We start from the raw sequence: 23,962 nt of genomic DNA on the forward strand, positions 1-23,962 counted from the left end.
TCGGGCAGGCGGACTTCGGCCCGCCCATGGGCCCTCCGTTCTCCGCTATTCTCAAGGCACAAGTCGTGCCCAATACGCGCGCGCAAATAGGCGGTTCCGACGTGAAATTCAGCAGTGAAGTATTTCTCTCTCTCTCGCTGTCGAGAGAGAGTGCCGGCGGCTTTACGTCTGCCCCTGCGCACAATCACTTACAAAAAGAAGTAAACTGTATGTATACATAGCCGCGCGCTCGTTGCGTCCTGTCTCGGACTAATCGCGCGCGCGGCATACTGCACTAGCGGCCGGGGTGGGGCGCCCGGCCGCGTATACCGTCGGAGGTAGCACCCACGGAGCGTTCGTGTCACGCGTGCACTACCTGGCGAAGAGCGAGCGGGAAGTCAAGCCCGCCTGTTCGATGAACGCACAGAGGCTCACCACTGTTCTGTCACGGGTATAGAGGCTAGAATATCACGGGTGCGCGCAGTGCCGCGCGGCCACAGGAGCGCTTCGAGACTGTCCGGGATGATTCCCAGCGCCCTGCAGGCCGCGAGAATCTCGCGACGCGGCACTGCAGAAGCGGCACAGCGAAGGAGCATGTGCTCCAAGTGTCTCCACTGCGCCGTAGTCAGCGCACGCGTCGCTCGGGGATGGTGGCCGCTGCGGCGAGCGAGCAGTTTGCGCTCACCACGGAGCCGTCAGTGAACGCAAGCAGATGGTCGCCTAGTTGCTCGTACAGCGAGAGAGCGAAACCGAAACCGAAATCCAGCTAAGAGCTACCACTGCCTTGTCACGTGAGGGCCTATTTCCCATGATGCTTTCCATTATATTTTTTATGACTAGGCTTCAAGATTGTGACGTCATGGTCCCTCCTAGTTTTTCTTCCTCCATGGCTGCCATCCACTGTTGGGTCTTTGGATCCCACCGCTGCCACCACTGTTGGGACAGGGTGTCCGAGCCAGGAAACGGTCGAGGCGACGGTGAGTAAAATGAACTTTATGTACAGTATGTACAAGGGCTTTTACATGATACAAGGGCCAAGAGCACTACGGGCTAGCGCAAAGAAGAAGGGCGGCCCCGGCGGCGAGCGTAGCTCCGGCGTGATGGCTCTTCTGCTGCCCGTCTGCTGCGCGGGTTCAGCGCGGCTCCGCTTTTAAAGCCGCTGGTAACGGTTACGGCAGCCAGCCGTTCAAATCCTCCAATCAGGTCACGGCACTGACCACCGTTCAAATTAGACCGATGGTCGAGAGGCGACGAGCGTCGGAGGAGTTCGCACCGACGGAGAGGAGGGAAGGAGGAAGGGCCCGTGTAGGCGCCGCGGTGGCGGGATGAGTCACGCTGCACGTCGCGACATGTCCGAGAGAGTCTTGGCCTGCTTTGAGCGCCGGCGGGCGCGCAGCGCTTGTTTTCAGAGAGGCCAGCCAGCGAAATGTGAGCGCCGGCACTACAGTGTGTAGCCTTTCTATATACGCTAAACGACAACTTCTGGCCTTTCCTTGTGACGAGGACGTCCAGAAAAGGCAGACTGCCGTCCACCTCTTCTTCCAACGTGAACTGAATGGCGTCTTCCTGGCTGTTCAGGTGTGTCAGAAACTGGCTCACCGAGTCCTTGTGCAGAATGCAAAAGCAGTCGTCGATGTAACGGAAGAAGATCTTGGGGGCAGGGTGAAAGGAGGTTAACGCCCGTCGCTCCAATGACTCCATGGTGAGGTTAGCGGCCGTCACCGAAACAGAAGACGAACCCTCTTGGTGTGATTCCATTGTGAACAAGGCCCCCGTTCTGGGCGCCGAAACGTCAATTACAGTTTTTTCATTTTACTGGTCGGCGTCTCTGTATTGAAAAAAAAAAGTGCAAGGGTATTGTAGCTCCATAGGGTGCAAGGGTGCTTAAGGGTGTACGGTATTCTTTGACTTGTCGAACAAAATTCCAGTAGTGCAATCAAGCACGCTTTTAATATGATGTGATTTATTCGAGTTTTCCATTTAAAGACAGCTACAACCTTGATGCGAACAGCTATGACAGGTATCTGTGTCCCCAGAATGTGATAATTAACTGAACTGTTTTAGCTGAAGTGCTAAGCGTCACTGACTCCAAATAGGGGGTCGCTGAAATAGCGCCGCCGCGGTGGCTCAGTGGTTGTGGTGCTCGGCTGCTGACCCGAAAGACGCGGGTTCGATCCCGGCCGCGGCGGCTGGAATTTCTTTGGAGGAGAAATTCTAGAGGCCCGTGTACTGTGCGATGTCAGTGCACGTTAAAGAACCCCTGGTGGTCGAAATTTCCGGAGCCCTCATCTACGGCGTCTCTCATAGCCTCAGTCGCTTTGGGACGTTAAACCATAATAAACCAAACCAAAGCTGAAATGGCGTATACAAACTTAGAGAAAGTATGCGCGGAAGAGCATCTGTTGTTTCAGCTGGCGTCTTCGCTTCGGCGGACGCGGTTGTTGCGATGCGCGTCTGTCCTTTCACTCTTTCTTCGCACCTTTTTTAATAAATGCACGTGGCAGCGGTGGTGGCTCGGCTCGAGCCAGTCGGCAGGCCCGTGCACTTTTCTTTTTATTCTTCTTTCAGTCACAACAAATTCGACTCCACAGCAAGGAGATTCAGAAACACCGCGAGACACTCATCTCGGTATCATAATTTAGTTGGAGATGCTGTAGCGTTAGTGCAAAGTTAGACAGGTCGTCGGCAGCTTTTCGTACGAAATCTATAGCTTGCATTCAAGAGTGCACCCCAAAAAATAAATTGATCAGCGCCTTTTAAAGCAATAAAAACCTATGAAACATTAAAGCAGTCGGAAAATGGGTGCGACAAGCATACTTCACACCCTTTTAGGCAGCCAAAAATAAGGCTGCAACTGTAACGATCCCACCCTTGCCATGGGTGCGACGAGCATACTTTGCACCCTTTTGGGACGGTGCAAGGGTGTGAGTTATAGACACGGAAATGCACCCTTAAGGGTACAAATTTTTTTTTTTTTTCAATGTAGGCAAGATGTAGTTATCCCGAAAGTAAAACATATTATTGCATTCTTAATAACATTAGCAAACAGGCTAGTCGAGAGCATCCGAAATATTGTTCTGAGAATTGAAATACTGTTACTTATTGCAGAGGGCAGACTCTATAGTCGTCAATGAAGGCTTGCTGGGAGACCAGTTGATAGTTTGCGCTCTTTTAGTCTCCCTCGTGTGTTTTTTTACTGTGTGTGTCTTTTGTGCGCAATTCGTACCTACAACAGTATGCACCAACTCGCCCAACAAGAAGTTCTTAAGAGACACTGAAAGGAAGGTCATAATGTATTTAATAAAACCTCGGGCCCAAGGGCAATGCCTTGGGGACGCCCGAGACTGCAGGAAAAAACCAGGACGCGTAAGAATTAGTATGGGAATTCTGTCGACGGCTGGCTGTTAAAGCTTCGATCCAGTTTAGAGCAATTGGATCCAAGTTATAGCATGAGAAAATACGCTTTATATCAATGAGGGATTTTTTCACACGCTCTTTCAAAGCCCAGAAAAACAGCGTTGAGGGGGATGCTGCCGTTGGCTATCGAAGGAATGCTTTCTAAAGCCTTGCCAATTTCGATGAAAAAACTTAATCGGCCAAACATTATAGCACCACGAAAGTATAAAATATGTTTTACTATCAGGCGCACATGCCAACGGCACAAATATGGTCATAGATGTTGGGTGATGACTGGCAACACACATACAGGGGCCAAGCTATGATGAGACAGAAGGCTATCTTCATGGCACGCACAGGACATATGTACACACTGTGTCCCGTCCTGCTGTTGCATATTCTCCAAGTTTCACAAAGCTTGAGTGTGCTGTCGGGTGAACTGCTGGAAAGACGGCATGTTGACGCTGTACTAAGGACGAGAATGGCAGAACAATAGTGGCTACTGGGTGTGGTGGTGGTGTTGTTCCTTGCAGTTTTACTAGCTCCACAGGCCTTGCTTTCCTATCCGCTGTTTCAAAGTGGTGTCAGGCAAAGCCAATTGTTATTCTACAACCACCAAACTGCTGTGCTATACAACATTCTTTTAATCAGCTTTCATAATTTGCAACAGCAAATTTACTTCATAGGTTGTATAGGTAAATAACATAGCTCAATAACTTGTGTCATCATGAGGACTAAAAATAACCATAATTTAATTTATACGGTCATGCCTCGTTAATACAGACCCTATAATTATGGATTCAAATTATGGGCAGTAGTTCTGGGGGCTAAGTTTTTTTAACGCACTCACACCTCAATAGCATGGAAACTCGCTCCTGACAAAGTGGACAGAGTGAAAATGAATACAGCCCGCTGTCGCATAATTGTGCAGAGTGCAAAGACTGTTGGAACTTCTCGAATTTGAGTAGATAAGTCAAGCACAGCCTGAATCATATACCTTTGTTACACACTGTAATTGCCATTATACTGTTTGTCACACTGGGTGCAGAGAGTTTTGTGTTAACCCATGAACTGCCAGGCCCAGCGACTCTCCCTGCTCACACACTTTCTGGATGCCAAAGCATTTCTTTTACTGCTGTCAAAAGCATTGTCGGTGCTCGGCGACTCGCATCCTGCCGCAGATTACTCATTGTACAAAATGAATTAAGCTGCTTAACAATAAGGAACAGAGCCGCAAGCTTACATCATAACCTCACAGATGCCTTTCCGCATGTTGTCGCAACCTAAACCGAGAACTATCCCTTAGAAAAATGCACATTGAGATGCAATTAACTGTTTATAGAGTATTTATTGAGTCAATAAAAAGTCTATCAATACTCAAATCCTAATGACTTTGGAATATAAAAAGTCAATATGTTCTTGACTGGTATGACTGTTGAAGGTGATCCTATCTTGTTGGGCGGTGACTTCAACCTCCCTGGCATAGACTGGTCAGCCAGTTCCCCGAGAGACAGTGCTCAAGGTTCCTTGTACTCGACATTTTTCGATTTAATTGATTCATTCAGGTTCCATCAGTACATTCATGATGCGTCTCGAAATGATGGCTCTGGGAATATTCTTGATCTATTGCTGTGTAATACCCCGAACGTTATAACAGATGTTAGAGTACTGCCGGGAATAAGTGATCACAATATAGTGATAGCCGACATTTCTATTGGAAATGTGTCAGTCGCAAAGAAACTCGCGCGAAAGGTCTATGTATTTAGTAAGGGAAATTATGATAGCATTAACATAGAGTTAGAATCATATTTTTTGGTTTTCGATACTTTGGCTGATGAACTTAGTACTGAGCAGTTATGGACCATTTTAAAAGAAAAACTCTTACAGCTACAAGATATGTTCATCCCCACGCAAACTATATCTCCTAGAACAGCTAAAAACAAACCATGGTTCAACAGCCAGTTACGCGCTCTCACGAAAAGAATAAAGCGAGTTTATCTGAAACTTAGAAAAAGGCGTTGCCCTGGGAATCTAGCTGAACTAAAAAGGTTGAAATTTGAGTTTAAATCGCTAGCAGGAACAGCGAAACTTTCTTACTTTTCTTCACTTGGAGACAGGCTGGCACAGGATTCGAAGCAATTCTGGAAACATGTTCGCAGTAGCGGTAAAGATGACTGCTCGGTACCAACGATAAAAAGTGGTGATACGCTCATTGAAGACGACGCATGTAAGGCTGACACCTTTAGTAAATATTTCTTGTCGGTATTTACTTCATCCCACTCGCGAGCTTTACAGATTCCAGCAAGTGCTGATCTGATGCCCGAAGTTATCTTTAGTACAGCAGGAATTCGCAAGTTATTGCGCAATGTGAACCCGTCGGTTGCAAGCGGCCCAGATGATTTACCAGCAGCAGTTATCAAAAATTGCGCTGATACATTGTCATTGTATTTTACACGATTATTTGAAAAGAGTTTGCAAGAAGGCACTCTGCCAAAAGACTGGAAATTGGCTCGCGTTGTGCCCATCCATAAAAGTGGACCTAGAAATTTGGTAGAAAACTATAGGCCAGTGTCTCTAACAAGTATAGCTTGCAAGACAATGGAGCATGTAATTTACAGTTCTATCATGTCGCACCTCGTTAAACATAATTTACTTAACCCTGCTCAGCACGGATTTCGCCAAGGTTTGTCTTGCTCTACACAGTTGGTTGAGTTTACTTATGATATCGCGGTTGCTATTGATAAACAGAAAGTTATTGATTGCATTTTTTTGGACTTCCAGAAGGCATTTGATGTTGTTGCGCATGATCTCCTTGTCTCTAAATTACGCAGCTACAATTTGAATGAACGAGTCATTGTATGGATCTCTGAATACCTATCCCTACGGCAGCAGTGAGTAGTTGTTGGTGGTCGCTCCTCGAACTATGGTTCTGTCACTTCAGGCGTCCCCCAGGGCTCTGTTCTGGGGCCACTTCTTTTTTTTGTTGTATATAAATGATATTAATGCTGATGTTACTTCTTCGTTCAGAATGTTCGCAGACGACTGCGTGATTTATAGAATTATAGATTGTTCACTTGATGCGCAAAGCAAAGACGATTTAGATAAGATAGCCTTGTGGTGTAATAATTGGGACATGACTTTGAATACTAAAAAGTGTGTACACGTCACCTTTTCGAGGAAGCGCTCCTACCCTGCTTATATCTACACTATAAACCATGCGGCCTTGAAAAAAGAACAGAATTTTAAATACTTAGGCGTTTATCTTACTGCGGACCTGAGGTGGTCAAAGCATGTTAATTACGTCGTAAAGAAAGCAGCTGGTATATTAGGTTTGTTAAGAAGAAATTTCAGCCACCTTCCACAGCATCTTAAAGAACAGCTATATTTTACTCGAGTCCGCACAGTACTCGAATATGCATCAGTGTGCTGGGACCCGCACACACAAGAACTTATTGACAAATTGGAAAAAATTCAAAATAGGGCAGTCCGCTTTGTACTTGGAAACTATTCAAGGACACTCAGTATCTCGGAAAGCAAAAGGAATCTTCAGTGGCCAGAACTTAAAACTCGAAGACGAAATCTGAGATTAAAATTTTTGCATAATATTTTCTATTCCAAGACTGGCATAGACGGATCAAAATATTTGAAGCCGCCTTTCTATGTCTCGAAGCGAAGGGACCACAATTTAAAGCTTCATGAATTTCCTTTTAAAGGTGACGTACTCCGTTATTCGTTTTTTCTGCGAACAGTTCGCGAATGGAATGCTTTGCCGCCACATATTGTTAATGTTCTACCAAATGATGCCTTTTTTCACGCGTTAAGTGCATGATTTTTTTGTTTTTTTGAATGTGAAAGTGCCCCCCTGCTGTAATGCTGAAAGGCGATGCAGGTACCCCCAAAAAAAAAAATTAATTGACTACAAGTGAATTAAAACTCAAGCAACAAAAAATCAATTTACAGCCCATTTCTCACCGTGTCATTAAAAAGTCAATAAGTTCTTGACTGATATGACCAAATATCAATTTAATTAACTACAAGTGAATTAAAACTCAAGCATCAAAAATTCCATTTACAGCCCATTTCTCACGACTCATTAAAAAGTCAATTTGTTATTGACTGATATGACCCAATATAAATTTAATTGACTACAAGTGAATTAAAACTCAAGCAACAGAAATTCCATTTACAGCCTATTTCTCACGTCTCATTAAAAAGTCAATTTGTTATTGACTGATATGACCCAATATAAATTTAATTGACTACAAGTGAATTAAATCTCAAGGAAGAAAAAATCCATTTACAGACGATTTCTCACGAGTCATTAAAAAGTCAATATGTTATTGACTGATATGAGCAAATATGAATACAACTGACTACAAGTGAACTAAAACTTTAGCAACAAAAATTAAATTTACAACAGATTTCTCACCAATTATGGAACCAACCGCAACAACAGCTCAAACGATTCCCATTTCATCTGAACAGCCTTTATTCATATTATATCTGCTATGGGAGAGGTCACGATGTTGAAGTTGGTTGTAGGTTGTGACTCGGAAAAACACTGCTCATGAGGTCGCTTCGCAGTGTAAAATTTAACGTATAACTGAACACAGTATTCTTTTTTGGTACCAAGTGAGAAATGTTGTATGAAACTCTCCTTAGGTTGCAATTAAATTACACAATTTAAGGGAGAGCTAACTTGAGTTACTGATTCATGAATGTGACAGCATAATGGTGCGGAAGCAGCATTACCTGAATACCGGGCGTTTCAGCAATCACTTTCAAAAATTTTCAAAAATAGGCTTTTGGGGTAAAAATATCGTTTGTGCTATCACCAGTGTTGGCGGACAACAGAAAGATGGTAAATTGTCTTCAGTAAGCTGGTTTACTAATTTTTAATAAATAACTTTTTAATCAGTAGAGTTAGACGCCTAGTTGCAATCAGAGATTTGTAGCTGGTCGTAATAGCCATATCAGTTTTTAGAATTTGGAAAACGCGATTACCCTTGGGGCTGCAGCTCGACAAAATTTGGCTTTTTCGACTAGTTACATGCACTGGAGGACTTGCTTTGCCTGCATGCTTTCGAAAGTGAATGTATTTTTGCACGATGCAGACAAATTTTGTCGAGCCACAGCAGCGAGTGTAATCGCGTTTTAGAAATTCTAAAAACTGATATGGATACTACTAACGACCGGCTACAAATCTCTAATTGCAACGAATTGCCTATCTCTGACAGTTAAAAAGTTAGAAATTAGTTTAGCAGCGTACTACCAAAGCCAATTAACCGGCTTCCCGGTGCCCAGCGATACTGGTAATAATGTGCCGCAAAAGCCATATTTTTACCCCAAAAAGCCTATTTCTGAACATTTTTGAGTCTTCCCTGAAAAAACCTGATATTTATTTTGATTGAAGATGTCAATCCAATTGGGGATTTTTACAGGTGTGGGTTATAAGGGCCCGTACACATTTGCTCACATAGGGAGCATTCACACGTATGTACACGAGGGTAACTAAAGACTATTACAACAAAAAGTAGGCAAACGCATGAAATAAAATGGCATAATCTTGATTGGACCATAGAGTATAAGCATACAGGCTGTTGAAATGCCTCGTGAGACCAGTATTCAACACAACTATTGAGAAACCAATATACAGCATATGTACAGTCTTTGTCAAAAGCAACCAGGCTGCATGGTTTACTTCTAGCTCATGCAGTGGAGCACTTACAGCTTCGCTGAAGCTGAAATGGTCGTTAAAGGTAAGGACTGGGGTCTTCTTATCTTCCAGCACCTTTTGATCTCAAGGAAAGCCACGAGGGCTCCACTATACAAGCTAGAAGCAAACCATGCAGCCTGGTTACTTTTGACAAAGACGGTACCTTGCGCCCGCGCCGCGCAGACTTGCTAACGCCGTTCAAATCAAGCGCGCAGGCTGGCAGGTCACGTGACAAGACGAACACATCCTGGCACCACGCGACCACGCGGGTCATTCCGGCGTGCTGCCGTTTGTGCTCGCCGCTCGCTCGTTTGGGCATGTTTTGTGTTGCATTGATTTCAAAATCGCTGCTTCAAACTCGTGTTTGGGTTGACTTGTGATCGTAGCTTTTGGCACCGCTGGCAGTACAATTTCCAGCACTTCGTGTGCTTCGTGAAAAAGTGACCGCGCCGGGAAGCCTGCTGGCTTTTCGTCATGACAGCACGTTGGACTTCACCGATGGAAGCTGCTGCGTCTTTTATCTACCGGAACCGCCTTACAAAAGAAGAAAGCGGTTACTGGAAGGCGTCGAGTCTTCGTTTTCAGGTAAGACCTGTAATAATGCGCAGGAATGCGCGCAATTTGCCACCACGCAAATTAACCACCTAGCACTAAGGCGAGAAGAAACGGAAGAGATGAGGCGCTGCCGCCATTGTGCACGGTTATTTCTGCGGTGGCAAAATGCACTCTACATTGAGTCACTAACTAGCTGACCTGTCTGTGTTCACAGTGTATCCGTTGCGACGCGAACGCCGTGAAAATAAGCTAAAATCATTGTTCGACGTGGTTGTGCACTGCTGCCTGCACGCATGTTTTCTGTCGCTATCCGCTCGCAGCGGTTTGACGATAGTGCACGCAACTTGACCTGTTTAGCGTTGCATTATGTGCTGCGCGTACACGCGTCGATACAATTTCTTGAAGAGGCTTCGTAAGCTTTGAACACACCTATGCGAGACGATTAAACCTGCTGTCGAGCTCTGCATTCGACACAGCTAGCTCATAGCTGCCCGCCTTGGTGGCCGCTAGTGCGCGTCGTTCGGTCTCTGGCGCTGCATACTGCGCTACGCGAGTGCGCGTCAGGGCTCGGCATTTGATATACTCTGCTCGATACGACATCGAGTCGTGTTCGCTGCAGCGAACTGTGCGGCACCAGACCCGCCGCGGTGGCTCAGTAGTTGCGGCGCTCGGCTGCGGACCCGATAGACGCGGGTTCGATACCGGCCGCGGGGGCCGAATTTCGATGGAGGCGAAATTCTAGAGGCCTGTGTACTGTGCGATGTCAGGGCACGTTAAAGACCCCGGGTGGTCGAAATTTCCGGAGCCCTTCACTACGGCGTCCCTTATAGCCTGAGTCGGTTTTGGACGTTAAACCCCAATAAACAAACCAGACCAAGCGATACGCGCTACTGGCCACTGTGGCGGGCGGTTAATCGCGTTGGAATCAAAAGCGGACTGAATACGTCGTCCTCCAAGGCTGAACTGTCAGTGCAATCGCCTCGCAGTGGTGTCTTACAAGCTCGAAAAGCCACATCCAGTAACAGGCTGTATGAACGCGTATTCGCGTAAATAGAGGAGTGATACGGCTTCCCCAATGAGAAAACTGCCTGTTCGATCATTAGTGTAGCCGTAAAGTGGTTTTAGTGGCAGGCGACCGTGAAGAAAAATCATTGTTGTATGTTGAAGAATAACCAGTTCAAAAATAGGCTCGAGCGCTTTGCAGCCTTTTCATACAGCCCTTTCAGATTAAATATTTCTGAAGAACCCTAAACAGTGCAGAGCTTATCGTGGATTCAAGTGTGAGCAAGTTAACTTTTGTCTGTTTAAACTTTTCCTTGTGTTTGTTTGAAACTGGCAATACGAATTCTTACCCATTAACACTGTTATTGTGGGTACTTCATCTTCCATAGATTGCACAGGTGAAATTCAAATTTATTTATTTATTTATTGTACCCTCAGGGCCCGAAGGCATTACAGAGGGGAGTGGGGATACATAAAAAAATTGGGCCTAAACAGCAACAAGGAGAGAAAAGAAAAATAAACCAGGAATACATGACAAAGTGCAAACACAGGAAGGCAATGAGATTAGAATGCAGCGGGGATATATTAAAACAGTGTGTAGACAGTGAAAGGCAATTTTTATACAGTATAGTAAACGACACATACTCAGAAAGAAACATTAAGGACTTGACGAAATGCATTGTTATCAGATATGATGATGTTATGCAGGTGAAGTGCCTGCTGTCCAATGGTGAAGAGGTCTGAAAAGAGCTGTCACTGAAAAGGATGTCTCCGCTGTCCAACTGTGGGGCTGTCTTCCTTGTCTGTGCCCGTTCAACGTGTATTGCAGAACATATGCAAGTACTGAGTTTTCTGAAGTGCGTTTTTCTAGAACTCTGTGTTGAGATCAGTGTGCTGCACCAGTGTGCTTTGAACCAGTGTTGACGGCATATTTTGGCATTTCCCTTTGAAATGGTATATGTGTGTTTCTTCTCAATAAGGCGTCATCCAATACTGCAACTTTGAATCTGGATTTGAAGTAGCGGGCTACAGAGCAGCATTTTAAGGCGATATTACAGCAGGAGGCCAGCCTTGCTATCCTTCTACTGTAATACCTGCGTCACATAGCACTCCTACTAAACAGTTGTAGCAGTAGGATAACTTTCATTCTTCTACTGTAACGCCAGTGTCGCATGAAACTCCTCAGAGACCCATTGTAAGAGGCTGCGCAAAAGAAACCAGGATGAAAGGGAAGACACGTATACCAAAGGACGAGCGCTGAAGTACCAACTGGCAGTTCAGCGCTCGTCCAACTACCAGTTGGTAGTTCAGCGCTCGTCCTGTGGTATATGTGTCTTCCCTTTCGTCCTGGTTTCTTTTGCGCTGCCTTTTACAACGATGCTTAACCGACTAGCCCACACGAAGTTATTGATCCTCAGAGACGTTTCCAGCTAAGGCATTTGATTTCACTTGAGGGGCAAAATATGAAAGGCATTATAGTGCAGCTGAAATAGTAATTTAACTGTAAACCTTAAGATTTTTGCCATTTCAGTGAGTATACTTGCTCTAATTCACATATATCTGTCTAGGAGATTGTAGCGACCTGGTTGACTAAGATTTTTGGCTTGCTACCTTATGGCATGGCTAAACAACTCGAAAAAAATAGGATATAAGACATGAATGCATGCTGCGCTAACAACTGTTTACATTATCAGTTTTCCACATTATATGGGTTGCACTGTATATACTCAGAAATAGAAAGGAGCCAAGTACAAAGAAAAGCAAACCAAACAACAAAGAGGTAAAATGCGAAATGCTACCCTCTTTTTCTCGTGCACTTAGCAGCAATGGTCGTAGTGAAAAATGGCATAGCAATAAAGAAGCACTAGGCTTGTAACATGCGCACCTTTTTGGAAATACTAGAGTGTAGTTGTGCTTTTGCCATTCTAAGAAACTGGCTTGTCTGGCATGGCTCTGCATCTTGGTGTGACTAATTGCATCATATTTTGTTATGAAGGCTAGTGCATTTTAGTGCTGGTTATTGCATTACTATTTCTACTTCCTCTGTCTACTAGTGAGTCGTCTGTTTGCGTTACACTTCCTTCTTTATCACATTTAAATTTTTTAGGTATTGCACATTTCAGTGTTGTGTCAAGGGCATGTGGAAGAGCTGGAATTACAGAATTGCTCTTAGCAAGCCCAGCCTCTTGTGTGATATACAGGCAGTGCTCCTACTGCTGCATACTATTTTTATTTTGGAATATTTGCTATTACACACACTAATCTGTGATTTTCATCAGCATGAAATCATTTTCCTAAATGATTTGTGCAGTTAACCTTATAAAAAGGCAAAGTACACAATTACCGTTTTCACTTCTTTCTTACACCGGAACCTACTACTATTGCATGAGAACATCATTGTGAAGGTGTAAGTTTTGTGTTTATTTTAAACAACTACATGATTTCTGACTTGCATGCTTCAACAGGCATGAAAGCATAGTACCATATGACACTATGCAATCAACAAATGCAATTCGATCTTGGCCGCGCCGGTGTAATGTCGATGGAGGCGAAATCTAGAGGCCCGTGTACTGTGCGATGTCTGTGCACGTTAAAGAACCCGAGGTGGCCAAAATTTCCGGAGCCCTTCACTGCGGTGTTCCTCAAAGCCTGAGTCACTTTGACGTTAAACCCGCAATTAACGTTTCATTCCTGGCTGTGACTGCAGCATAGAAATTTTACTCCTGTGTTCTGTTTCCTGCAGGTGCATTCATTTATTGTTTCGAGATTGAAAAGGCTGTGTACAAACTCTGGACGGAATCCAGAAGGATGCAGTATTTCTGAAGCGGGCCACCACAACTGTGTGGTGAAGAGAAGCAGTGGTACAGCGCAGCTTCATTGGCAACTGCTCAGGAGAAGGATATTGGAAGGCAAGGAAAAGGCTCTACAGAAGCACTCACGCAAGTGAAAATGGATGCACTCACAGGTGATTACTGGTTTTAGCTGGATTTAGAACAGTAGTATATATTCACTCCGTCAATGTATTCGAGAATTGCACCTCAGGATTTGTTAGTGGTTTATTAGGAAGCACAAAACAAAGGATAATAACAAATGTACGGGATGGAAGCTAGTGACCAATTCACTGTAGGTATGTCATCATGTGAAGGTTTGTGTAAAAGATGTTAAATGATGGGCATAGTTCGTAGCTCATGTGAGGGACAGTATAAACAGCTTAAATGGCGAGGTTCTGAGAGCAATGGGGCAGTGCATGAGCAGAAAAACTTGCCAGGAATTAACAAATTTTCATGAATGCTCAGCTGTCATGCTTTAGAAATAGGGCTGTTGGTATTTGGCGGCCATGTGCTGTGAAGCTCGGTATTTTAAATGTGTTGAGGCCTAAGGGATATGATTCAGTGTTGGCATTCATGGGTGCTGTCACATTAGCCATCCTCCTTTAATGCAAATAGCAGTATTTGCTAGTTGTCTTTGCAATGGGATTATTGCAGCAGTGTATATCATAATAAATATATAATTTTTCTCCCTTAATCTTCAGGCACTGTCGCTACACACAAATGGATTCAAGCTGCCATCAATGCAATGAAAGATATTTGACTTTCTCGGAAAAGATGCACGCTATGACGCGAGGGGCCTCCAGTGTGACTCATTCGCTGCTTTTGTCTACTAATAAAGCTAAGGTTGCTCTTAGGCAAATGTGAGCGTTTTTTTTGTTCTTTCAATACGTACTTGCTCTTCGTGCTTGTCAAGAACATGAATCATGTAATAATTATTTGCATGCTGCTACGTACATACTACCGTGCTCAAATTTGAGAGACCCCTGTGAGTTCTTGCCGAACTTTACCAAACTGCATGCGGGCGCCGCCTGACGAAGCAATCCTGTTGTCGAGACCGATGCCCATATGCAATATGGCACGTTTCAGCATGCACTTGCATTGGTTTCTTAATTTTGTTCACGATAGTATGTCCAAACAATGAGCATCACTATGAAGACATGTTAGGTAACAAATTTGTTTCTGGATGCTTCACCCTTCCTTTGACATCATCATCCCGGAATGCTACACCAACCGCACCAGGAAACAGTAAACCAAAGCACACCAGAGCTGGTATCTGCCGGCTGGGTCACGCCAGATGAGAACACACTATGCCATGTCACAGAACCCATTTCTGAAACTCTGGTCTGGAAACAGCAGGAAGGGTAATACGCCAATTTTCTTTTGTGCGAGTGTGTCGCAGTGTTGTGATTTTGAGATCACCACACGCATATAGTGGAAACAATATGTAGGTCGGAACACTGTGGCGCGCTAATAAACAACCAGGAAACTTTCGACTCGATGTATTTAGATCTTTTAATAAACTGTCAGTTAAGTGTGAACTGCACGTAAATTAAATAAAAATTCAGGGGCACTTTGACTGTCTAAAGTGCGTAGAGGCGAAAGCGTTTTCCGCACCACTTTGACTGCTTCTGTGGCACTGGTGGCGTCACATGTAATTGAGTACTAATTGCTAAGTGACGACAAATCACTAATTAATGGTTAATTACTGATTTGTGCCTGACTATAATTAACTGCTAATTAATGACGCTTAAGCTTCGCCTTTAGGAGTGGAACGCGACAGCGTGTTGTAGCGCTGCCAGGGAGCCCAAGGAACGCCACCGCCCGTTCGGCGCGATGCGTTGCCCTTTGAACGCTTTTGAGGTAAGGGCGCAGTAATTCTCTGTCATCTCGGTGGACACCTGAACCGCACCGTAGAGGAAGGGAGGAAGTGGGAGTGGAAGAAGAAAGACAAAGATGGCCCGTAATGAAGAAAATGAAAATTGTATTTGAGGAAAAGAAATTACGCAGTAACTGTCTCACATATCTCGGTGGACACCCGTCAAAATACAGGGTGGCACTTTTTTGACCTAAAGTGCGATCGCTGATGTGTGGTTAAGATGTTAAGCTTCGCCTCTAAGAGTGGAACGCGACAGCGTTTTGCAACGCTTCCAGGAGTCCATAGAACGCCATCGACCATTCGGTTCTATGCCTCGCTCGTCGGTAAATTGGTTTTTGAGGAAAGGAAATGTATCTGTCTCTCATATCTCGGTGGACACCTAAACCTCGCCAGAAGGGAAGGGGGGAGGATGAGAGTGAGCGAAGACACCGTATTCACTAGACGCCCCTTTGTTCTTCCCAAACCATCGAGCTGGCATGGCGGAGTGGATAGCATGCTCGTCTCACACTCCGAAGACCGGGGTTCAATTCCCGAGCTCGACCAATTTCTTACTCGGTTTTATTTATTTATATGACCTGACTAGAAAAGTTAATTACTCTAATTGAGTAATTAAGCAATTAACTAAGCTTAGTCCCAATTACTTGGAGCATCACTATACGATCCCTTCAATTGTATGCCTGGTTACTAGCCAAAGTACAATTGGCCCCGTTTGAAATTCGCGCACTGTGACGTCACGAGCGTTTGGACCAACTGAAAAGCGTGAAATTTCTGTCGACAACTGCTGCTTACAACGATGAAACATTAAATGCTTTCGCCTTAAAAATGCCAAGTAATAAACTGGCAATTAAATGTGAACTGCAGGTTTATAAACAGTCAGTTAAATATGTATTGCCAGTCAATAAAATCTCAATATAGATCTATTGAGTTAAATTAATAAACTGCCAGTTGGAATACGGTGGCCAATTTAAAATTGAAACTCAACACAAAAAAGTCTATAAACTGTCAATTAAACCACAAAAGAATTCATAATAAACTGGCAATTAAATGTTAACTTAATATGATTGAGTGTTAATTGACATGCAATTAAATGTGAACTGCAGGTTTATAAACAGTCATTTAAATATGTATTGCCAGTCAATAAAATCTCAATTTGGATCTATCGAGTTAACTTAATAAACAGCCAATTGGAATGCGGTGGCCAATTTTGAATTGAAACAACAAAAGAGTCTATAAGCTCTCAATTAAACCGCAATTTATTGCCGAGACTCAATAAGTATTTAATTAAAACTGGGTAGAAATTTTTGTAAGGGGTATACTCATCTGGCTCAGCCCACCACAAGCAGAGAAGTTTGTGTTGTCATCAATTCACACAAATATTTTTGCAGACATAGGTCCGCATAGCAGGCAGGAAATAATAAAAAAAACGACGCTCCACAAGAGACCACTGCACTACACACCGATGTTTTCGCACGTCTTAGCCCGAGCATCCATAATCACAAAATGTGCTGTATGAAGCAGCAAGACGCAGAAGGATGACGAAGCTGCTGTTGTCGCGGAAGAAAACAGTTCGACGTCTGTGCAGCCAAGATCGCGTCACGTCGCACACACAGCAGTTTCGAAGCACAGCACCTATACCAAGCGCGATCAAAATCGGTGACGTATACGTAACAGAAACAATGTCGTATAACAACGCTCGCTTCGGTCGCGATCACTGCAACCAGTGCGACAAGCTGCACAACGCCAAGTTCATTTCAGCATTCGAAAAACACTGCGTGCGTAGTGAGCCTTAGCACGTGCGAATTTCTCTGCCTCGACGGAGCACTTGCTCCGACCGCAATCACTTTCACTTCTCGGACACTGTCACTGTGCTGTGTAGCTTATGCACGCACAGGAAATTCACCATGAGCAGCCTCCTTTCTGCAAGGCGAGCAGCTGTTACTCGCCGCTGTCCGTGGTGATCCTCACAGGAATAAGAAACGCTTGCAACGGCCACAGAGGGCTCCAAACAAACGCTTCGTGACATCGCCAACGCAAAGGTCCTACGTCGGTTTGAGGACCAATGCAATACGCATATCTAGCATCCAACCGCGCGGCTTATATAGCACCTTGGAATCAGCGCACTTTAACCATTCAGAGGCAAGTATCCTGGATCCAACTAGGCGGCTTGCACTGGTCTTGGAACCACCTACTTACAACTGCCCGAAAACACCGTGACTGCCGCCGCGACCTTTAAAGCGGCCAATTTAACTGTTGACGGAAGTGACTTCATGTCACGTGATCGCACTCCTCGGCGTCGTCTGCTCGAGTGCGTCTACGGGATATCATCATCATCATCATCAGCCTGACTACACCCACTGCAGGGCAAAGGCCTCTCCCATGTCTCTCCAATTAACCCTGTCCTTTGTCAGTTGCCGCCACTGTATCCCCGCAAACTTCTTAATTAATCTCATCCGCCCACCTAACTTTCTGCCGTCCCCTGCTACGTTTGCCTTCTCTTGGAATCCACTCCGTTACCCTTAAGGACCAGCGGTTATCTTGCCTTCGCATTACATGCCCTGCCCAAGCCCATTTCTTCCTCTTGATTTCAACTAAGATGTCATCAACCCGCGTTTGTTCCCTCATCCACTCCGCCCGCTTTCGATCTCTTAACGTTACAACTATCATTTTCCTTTCCATAGCTCGCTGCGTTGTTCTTAACTTAAGCTGAACACTCTTTGTTAGCCTCCACGTTTCTGCCCCATAGGTGAGTACCGGTAGGATACAGCTGCTGTATAATTTTCTCTTCAGGGATATTGGTAAGCTACCATTCATGATCTGAGAGAACTTGCCATATGCGCTCCACCCCATTCTTTTTCTTCTAGTTATTTCCCTCTCATGATCCGGATCTGCGGTCACTACCTGCCCTAAGTAGACATATTGTCTTACTACTTCCAGTACCTCGCTACCAATGGCGAACTGCTGTTCCCTTGCCAGGCTGTTGAACATTACTTTGGTTTTCTGCATGCTACCGTTCTGCTCTGCCTGTCTAACTGATTGATCATGCTTTGCAGTTCTTGTCCTGAGTGGCTTAGCAAGGCAATGTCATCAGCGAATCTCAAATCACTAAGGTATTCTCCATTAACTCTTATCCCCAACTGTTCCCATTCCAATCCCCGGAATACCTCCTGTAAGCAGGCTGCAAAACAGATTTTCCGCTTTAACTGAACAAGACGACCGCAGTGTTGAAACAATGAAAGATAATCTTACAGCTATCGTTACAGAGTGCGCCGCAGAAGTAGGTGGTAGGATTGTTCGACAGGATACCAGCAAGCTATCTCAGGAGACTAAAGATCTGATTAAGAAATGTCAAAGCATGAGGACGTCTAACTCCACAGACAGGATAGAACTAGCAGAGCTATTGAAGTTAATAAATAAGCGCAAGGTAGCCGACATAAGAAAGTTTAACATGGAGAAAATCAAGCATGCTCTAAGGAAAGGAGGTAGCCTAAAATCAGTGAGGAGAAAACTGGGCATAGGTAAAAACCAGATGTATGCGCTAAAAGACAAACAGGGCAATGTCATCAGCAATATGGATAAGATAGTTGAATTAGCCGAAGAGTTCTACAAAAATCTATACAGTAGCGAACCTAATCATCAAGTTACTGAGGGAGGCAGTCGAGCACAGCAATGGGACATCCTGCCAGTAACGAAGGAGGAAGTAAAGAAAGCCTTAGGAGCAATGCAAAGAGGGTAAGCAGCTGGCGAGGATCAGGTAACAGCAGATCTCTTGAAGGACGGAGGAGAGATTGTGCTAGGAAAACTAGCCACCCTGTATACGCAATGCCTTGTGACCTCGAGAGTACCAGAAGCTTGGAAGAACGCTAACATTATCTTAATTCATAAGAAAGGAGACGTCAAGGACTTGAAGAATTACAGACCAATCAGCTTATTGTCCGTTGCCTACAAGGTATCTACTAAGGTAATCGCTAATAGAGTCAGGACAACCTTGGACTTTAGTCAATCAAATGATCAGGCAGGCTTTCGTAAAGGATACTCGACAATAGATCACATTCACACTATCAATCAGGTGATAGAGAAATGCGCAGAATATAACCAACCCCTATATATAGCCTTCATTGATTACGAGAAAGCATTTGACTCAGTGGAAACCTCAGCTGTCATGCAGGCATTGCGGAATCAGGGTGTAGAAGAGTGCTATGTGAAAATATTGGAAGATATTTATAACGATTGCACAGCTAGTATAGTTCTGCATAAAGTCAGCAATAAAATTCCAATACGGAAAGGTGTCAGGCAGGGAGACACGATCTCGCCAATGCTCTACGGGTTATAGTTTGGCAATACGCGTCCCGGAGGCCCCCCCACCTGGTATACAGGTGGGAAGCCCGTCGGCCGGGGCTTGACCGCGGCACTGACAGCCAGCGTTCGTGGTTTCTACTCTTCACCTTACAACCTATCGCCACGGTGCGGACTACAGCTTCCGTATTGGTAGAGCCAAGCGCCATCACCTTGAGACTGAAGGTTCCCGTGCGGGCTCCAAGAAAGAACTCCTGTTTTTAAAAGCTTCATAATTTTGTTTATATTTTTTTAATTTCACTCATTACCACCGCCGTCGTCACAAGGCGCTATTGCAAGGTGCTATTGCAGGCTAAAATGTACACGTACGCGACGTGTTTTACAAGAAACCATGTTCGAACTCAGCGCCTCGCCTCGTCGTGTTCTGCTCAGCGTCCATGCCCTTTTCGGCGCTGTTCAGTAAATGATGTATTTCTATAACATCGTCAGGCTGACTGACACTAGTCTGCGTTAGCTACACGTCTACCTTGCCCCACTGTCCCCAGCCAGCTGACTTGGTTAGCCGCAGCGCGTTGAAGGCTTAGCTGCAGCACAGGATGCTGCTCGCCCTACGGGGCCCATGAAAGCAGGAAGAAACGCACCGTTTCGTAGGACTTGAGGAGGCAGCTTATGTTGCGCCGAAATGACGGAGACACCCCGGTGTTCCACACGGCAAAGGGGTCCACGTTGGGCGCATGCTCGCCCACCGGCTGGCCGAAGAGGTGGAAGAGCTCGTGGCCGACCACCTGCGCGCAGGAACGAGCGCTGACGCTGGTGCGGCCGTGGAACACACTATGCGCCTGTATGCTGAATTTATGCAATTGACCAATATGCGCCCCAATAAATTCTTATCTTATTTCAAAAAAAGGGGCGGACAGTGAGGACAACTGAAGCTGGCCTGCGCAGATCGATTACCGCCATTCTAACGACAAAGGCACTACTTTCATAGAGAATGGAACTTCGTAAGCCAGAGGAGTAAAAAAATTACCGACGATTACGTTACTTCCTAATGCGAAATTTGAGCGCAGCAAATAAGCTGTTTCACCTTTTCGATAGATTGAGGCAAAGAAATCGAGCAACACATGTATGCGCTATCACAGAATTTTTTTTTTTTAGCAGACGGAGGACTTCCATCGGTCGTCTAGCCGCCGCGGTGGCTCAGTGGCTATGGTGCTCGGCTGCTGACCCAAAGGACGCGGGTTCGATCCCGGCCGCGGCGGCTGGAATTTCTTTGGAGGAGAAATTCTAGAGGCCCGTGTACTGTGCGATGTCAGTGCACGTTAAAGAACCCCAGGTGGTCGAAATTTCCGGAGCCCTCCACTACGGCGTCTCTCATGGCCTTAGTCGATTTGGGACGTTAAACCCCATAAACCAACCAACCAACCATCGGTCGTCTCGCTCATGGCTCAGAAAGAACTGGCAGATAATTTCGCAGTGGCGAACGGCAGCGGCAATTTCGGCTCGGGCGGTGCACATATACAGATCCGCCGCCACCGATCTGGCTCTCTGATTGCCACCGCACAGGGGTTGCATTGGAGGAGGAGCGAAGAAAGGAATTAAGTTCGAGCCGGCGCTTTGACAACCGGAGACTCGCAGGAAGAGGGGGGAGGGGGGCGGCGTGTACACCCAGCGGCAAACGATGGGGGCAGAAGCGCGCGCAGCAAGCGGACAACACGATAAAGGGAGGAGGGAAGAGATAGCAGCGACTGACTGATGCCGCTGACGCCGATAGTGAGTCAACCCCAGCTGCGGATGAAAGGGGGGCGGAGCTGGTTACGAGGCCGACGCCGACGACAACGCCGACGACGACGACGACGCGAAACCCAGGAACGAACGCCAAAGAGCTGCGCTCTAAAGATACATAACACAGGTGCCGGCATGGCCGGTGGATTCTGTGAGTAGACTGCGGGCATTGAGAAGGATTGGCAGCGGCGCGCAGACGACAAGCACGACGCTAACCTACTGCTTTTTGCAGACGCTGTGTACCACGCCTACGAGGTCGACCGGGCTCTGACAACGCTGGAGGATACGCACGTACTACACTGCAAGAACGCATTTCACCCAGCCGCTGGAAAAGAAAGGCCCGAGCACACCGCAGTAATCATCGACACTTGATAAGCCAACGCCCCTGAGAATCAGTGGCTGCGGCTATCAGACAGCGTATACGTGTTGTCGCCGCCTTCGGCTGCCCTTAAAAGCGGTCACCATCCCGCATTCCATACCAGTTTGGCAGCGGCGCGCAGACGACAAGCACGACGCTAACCTACTGCGTTTTGCAGGTAAGCACATTGTTAATTTGAGGTCCTTTAATTTGCTGCGCGCTGCTGCCAAACCTGGATGATCCTTTTCTGTTTCCAACAGCAGCAACATGTCAAAAGAATTTGTTAAGGTGATTGAGGATTTCAAGCGTGAGATTAGGGCGGAGCTTCGCAGCGTAAAAGAAAGTGTGAAGTTTTGTAGCGACACTTGCGATGAAACTCGTGCTATTGGCTCGGATGTCAAAGCCCTTCGCAAAGAGACAGGCGAGTTGATAAAGTGTAACGGAAGTTTGAGAACTAGAGCAGGAAGTTTAAGTTTAAGAACTAGAGCAGTACGGCAGAATGAATAATCTGGAGATAAAGGATGTCGCATCTCAGGAGGAACCTGTCGATGTAGTAACAAAAATTTCTGAAATCATAGATGAACCAGTCACCACTTCTGGTATTGGCACATGCCACAGCGTTCCCGCAAGGAACCCGGATGAATTCAACATTGTTGTCCGTTTTGTAAGGCGAGATAAGCGGCATGCTTTTCTCGCAAAGGCTAGGAAGCAGACGATTACGAACAAGGACCTTGGCTACTCGGAAGGAGGATCCGTCTATGGCAATGAGCGCCTCACCCCGGCTAACAAACACTTGCTAGGAGCAGCAAAAACGCGCAAGAAGGAAGTGTCCTGGAAATTTGTTTGGACAAACAGGGGAAAGATTCTTGCGCGGAAAGATGAAACAAGTGACGTCATCAGGATAGCTGAGCGGGCAGATCTTGATAAGATGACACGCTAGTGCTTTTTCCATTCTAATATGCTAACTGGTTCTGAACCTCCATGGATTATCATTATCCATGTCTTTTTTATGACTCTGTCATTCAAAGACAAATTTCATTTGCGTGTTGTGTTGTTTGTGTTGTGTTGGGTTTTATGGCACATAGGCAGCTAAGGCCATCATGCGCCAAGCACAAGGTATGGAAAATGTTTTCTGCGGGATTTAATAAAAATGAGGAACGTGATCAGTGGCGTAAAGGGCCTAAAAAGTTTAACTACCTAGTAATAACGGAGAAGACGAGATCTAGGAATGGCTAATGGTAAAATTTATTAATTTCATTTCATTTGCAAAGACAAGCGTTTTTGCCCTGCACTTCAATATCCGGAGTATGAACAATAAGGAAGACAGCCTTAATATGATCCTGGAATCTTTGGGTGTGCAATTGAATGTGATCTTGTTCACAGAAGCTTGGTTACGATCCCATGACGATCATATTAGCATAAATAATTATCATTATAATGGCCTAATACGTCAGGAAGGAAGAGGTGGAGGCGTTGCAATTTATGCGAGGAATGGTTGGTTGGTTTATGGGGTTTAACGTCCCAAAGCGACTAAGGCTATGAGAGACGCCGTAGTGGAGGGCTCCGGAAATTTCGACCACCTGGGGCTCTTTAACGTGAACTGACATCGCACAGTACACGGGCCTCGAATTTCTCCTCCAAAGAAATTCAACCGCCGCGGCCGGGATCGAACCCGTGTCTTTCGGGCCAGCAGCCGAGCACCATAGCCACTGAGCCACCGCGGCGGCACCTATGCGAGGAATGGCTATCCGTACTCTCTGCTGGACGAATACTCTGTTATTGATCCGTGTGGAATGCTTGGCTCGGTCCGTTACAAACATTGTTGTAGCTGTAATGTATAGACCTCCTACTGGTAACAAATCACACGTTTTTAAATTTCTTGAAAATTTTCTTGAGTACCTGATCTCCACTAAGCTCCCATTTGTACTTATGGGCGACATAAATATTAACATACTGCACGAAGATGCCAACTCTACAGAATTTAATAGCATCGTTTCTTCCTATGCCTGTACATGTTCCCCTGTCCGCTGTGTTCACCAACATACGTAGTTTCCTTTCCAAGCGCGAACTTATTTCCAATATTGTCTTGTCATCTAGCAGCAATCTACTGATACTAACCGAAACCTGGTTGAACGGTGCCATCACAGATAGCGAAGTACTAACTGACTTGCCAG

At 45.6% G+C, this 23,962-nt stretch overlaps 1 protein-coding gene across 1 annotated transcript in view; it reads right to left on the minus strand.

The window, feature by feature from the left end:
• Positions 1-23,930, minus strand: part of LOC149327711 (endothelin-converting enzyme homolog) — a 65,485-nt gene extending 41,555 nt beyond the window's left edge. The window contains exons 1-2 of the mRNA XM_089564955.1: positions 23,907-23,930; positions 20,290-20,433 (exon numbers count right to left, since the gene is read on the minus strand). Coding sequence (XP_089421081.1) covers positions 20,290-20,433; positions 23,907-23,930 — 168 coding nt within the window. The remainder of the gene's footprint in view (positions 1-20,289; positions 20,434-23,906) is intronic.
• Between the last annotated feature and the right edge of the window lie 32 nt (positions 23,931-23,962).

The sequence above is a fragment of the Amblyomma mixtum genome, chromosome 10 (assembly GCF_055824585.1).
Source record: "Amblyomma mixtum isolate Tamu chromosome 10, ASM5582458v1, whole genome shotgun sequence".
In the NCBI taxonomy this organism is placed as follows: Eukaryota; Metazoa; Arthropoda; class Arachnida; order Ixodida; family Ixodidae; genus Amblyomma; species Amblyomma mixtum.